General features: G+C 62.5%; 1 protein-coding gene across 1 annotated transcript in view; it reads left to right on the forward strand.

Moving 5' to 3' along the window:
- The window catches only part of POLR2I (RNA polymerase II subunit I), a gene marked incomplete at its 5' end in the record, with an annotated part of 1,204 nt that extends 427 nt beyond the window's left edge, over positions 1 to 777 (forward strand). The window contains 2 exons of the mRNA XM_027633740.1: positions 368 to 441; positions 668 to 777. Of these exons, the coding sequence (XP_027489541.1) occupies positions 368 to 441; positions 668 to 746 (153 nt within the window). The remainder of the gene's footprint in view (positions 1 to 367; positions 442 to 667) is intronic.
- Position 778: the final 1 nt, after the last annotated feature.

A 778-nucleotide genomic window follows, 5' to 3' on the forward strand; every position in this document is an offset into this window, starting at 1 on the left:
GATCAGTGACCCCAGACTGGGACCAGTAACCCCCTCAAACTGGGACCGGTGACCCCCCAACTGGGACCAGTCCTGGGACACTGGTCCCAGTCCCTCCCAGTCTGACACTGATCCCAGTCCCTCCCAGTTTACACTGATCCCAGTCCCAGTCCCTCCCGGTTGACTCCCAGTTGACTCCTAGCCCATCCCAGTCACTCCCAGTTGACTCCCAGTCCATCCCAGTTGATTCCCAGTCCCTCCTAATCCATCCAAGTTGACTCCCAGTTGACTTCCAGTCCCTCCCAGTCGCTCCCAGTCCATCCCAGTTGACTCCCAGTCCCTCCCAGTCGCTCCCAGTCCCTCCCAGTTGACTCCCAGTCCCTCCCAGTGCCGGAACTGCGATTACCAGCAGGAGGCCGACAACAGCTGCATCTACGTCAACAAGATCACGCACGAAGTGGAGTCGGTGACCCCCGGGACCCCCCCCAAACACCCGGGACCCCCCCCAGATACCTGGGACCCCCCTGGGGGGGAGGATTTGGGGGTCTCACAGGGGTTATTTTGGGATCTCACGGGGGTTATTTGGGGGTCTCACGGGGGTTATTTGGGGGTCTCCCAGGGGTTATTTGGGGGTCTCCCAGGGGGTGTTGGGGGTCTTGGGGGGGGTCTCACGGGGGTCTCCCCGCAGTGAACTCACCCAGATCATCGCTGACGTGTCCCAGGACCCGACGCTGCCCCGCACCGAGGACCACCCGTGTCAGAAGTGAGACCCCCCTGATGTCCCCCCAATGTCCCCCCC

Source organism: Corapipo altera, unplaced genomic scaffold, assembly GCF_003945725.1.
Source record: "Corapipo altera isolate COAL_440 unplaced genomic scaffold, ASM394572v1 58081, whole genome shotgun sequence".
Taxonomy (NCBI): domain Eukaryota; kingdom Metazoa; phylum Chordata; class Aves; order Passeriformes; family Pipridae; genus Corapipo; species Corapipo altera.